We start from the raw sequence: 1,971 nt of genomic DNA on the forward strand, positions 1-1,971 counted from the left end.
CGACCATTATAAGCTGATCAGTTTGTGCAGAGTTTCAGGGAAGGTGGTTAGGAAAATCATAGCCAGCAGGCTCCAGCTACTCTTACCAGACAATATTTTCATGGCACATGAGCTTTTCCACTATGTTAAAAAAAGGAAAAAGGGGAGGAAAAGGTTTGTCATTCTCAAACTCAATATGAAGAGGGCCTATGATTGAATTGAGTGGGTGTTCATGCAAAGACTTCTTCAAAAGATGGGTTTCAGTGATCACTTTATTTCGGGCTGCATCTCTTCTGTCCATTACTCCATTCTTGTTAATGGAGCTGTTCGCTGCCAAGTAAATCTAACTAGAGGTATCCGGCAAGGTGACCCTTTCTCTCTGGCTCTTTTTGTCCTATGCTCCCAAGCTCTGAGTAATATCCTAAATTCTGCAGCGGGTAATAATGGGATCCAAGGAATTAAAGTGAAAAGAAGAGCTCCTCCACTTAGCCACCTTCTCTTCGCAGATGATTGTCTCTTATTCTCTGAGGTCAAACTGAATGAGCTTCAAAACCTGAAGGATTACGTGAATCTTTACTGCAGAGCGAGTGGTCAATGCATTAATATGGCGAAGTCAAGTATGTGCTTTAGCCCTAATACAGCCTCGAGGATTAAAAGATGGTTCTCAATAATTTTTAAAATCCCGTATGGTGATGGACCCTCTAAATATCTTGGTCTTCCCTCGGAGATAGGTGTGAACAAGGTGGATCTCTTCCATTCTATCAATGACAAGGCTTCGGCTAAAATGCATGGATGGTCTAAAGCCCTTCTCTCATATGTGGGGCATGAGACCCTTATTAAATCAATGATCCAACCTTCACAAAACTATGTGGCCAACCATTTCAAACTTCCTCAAGCTCTCCATAATCGGAGCAGAAAGGATATAGCCCACTTCTTCTGGGGAAGTTCAGAGGAATCTAGGAAGGTTCACTGGTTGTCTTGGTCTAAGTTGAGCCAATCTAAGGAAAATGGTGGTTTGGGTTTGAGAGATCCAGCCACTCATAATAAAGCTCTATTATCCAAGGTGGCTTGAAAGCTGTTCTCGGACTCCTCTTCTCTCTGAGCGTAATTTATGAAAGCTATATACTTTTCCCATTCTAGTTTTTTGGATGTGAGGTTGGGGAGCTCCCCTTCTTGGGCATGGCATAGTATGATTGAGGGTAGGAAAGTCATAGAGAAAGGGTTGATGTGGAAGTTGGGATTGGGCAACAACATTGGCATTTGGAAAGACAATTGGATCCCTTCCCTTCCAGATTTTAAAATCCAACATGCTCCTCCTATTGTTTGCCCGTTTCAGTTTGTCTCGGAATTGGTCTGCCCAGAGAGCTGAACTTGGAACAATGATATGCTTGATACCTAGTTCCATTGGTGTGATGCAAAAGCTACCAAGCTTATTCAAATTCCTCTCTTTCCTGCTGAGGACCCGCTTATTTGGGGTGCGGCTAAGAATGGGATCTTTTCTGTCAAGTCTTCTATTCAGTCTAGAGCTTTGAAGGAGAAGCCTTCGTCCTCAGGAGTTAGCAGCTGGGAGTCCAACCCTCTGAAGTTTGTTGTAGGATCTAGAATTCCAATTCTCTTCCGAAAATTAAATCATTCCTATGGAGGGCATGCGCTTCTGGCTTAGCTACTGGTGAAAGCTTTGCTATTAGAGGTATGAGAATTGAGAACCACTGCCATCATTGTGGAGCAGACCTGGAGTTTCCGTCTCATATTATTCTAAACTGTCCTTTTGCCAAGGCGGTTTGGTTTGGCTCACATCTCTCCATTAGACTTCCTTTTGATGAAGAATGGTCGCTGCAACAATGGATTAGTACTTGGAAGCATCTCAAACAGCTGGGGAAAAAGGAGGCTAGGAAGGTGATCAGCCACATGACCTTTATGGCCTAGAATTTATGGCTTGCCTGAAACGAGCTCATCCTTGGCTAGAATACCTCGTCTCCAAGTGAGGTTATC

The 1,971-nt window shown here is 43.4% G+C and overlaps 1 protein-coding gene across 1 annotated transcript; it reads left to right on the forward strand.

The window, feature by feature from the left end:
• Positions 1-232: 232 nt before the first annotated feature.
• Positions 233-1,051, forward strand: LOC122074163. The gene has a single exon (XM_042639023.1). It carries the CDS (start codon positions 233-235, stop codon positions 1,049-1,051), a length of 819 nt encoding a protein of 272 aa, XP_042494957.1.
• Positions 1,052-1,971: the final 920 nt, after the last annotated feature.

The sequence above is a fragment of the Macadamia integrifolia genome, chromosome 3, assembly GCF_013358625.1.
Source record: "Macadamia integrifolia cultivar HAES 741 chromosome 3, SCU_Mint_v3, whole genome shotgun sequence".
Taxonomy (NCBI): domain Eukaryota; kingdom Viridiplantae; phylum Streptophyta; class Magnoliopsida; order Proteales; family Proteaceae; genus Macadamia; species Macadamia integrifolia.

Excerpts from the sequence above, each read along its gene's own strand:
- LOC122074163 (XM_042639023.1), top strand. The coding sequence starts at position 233 with ATGGGTTTCAGTGATCACTTTATTTCGGGCTGCATCTCTTCTGTCCAT.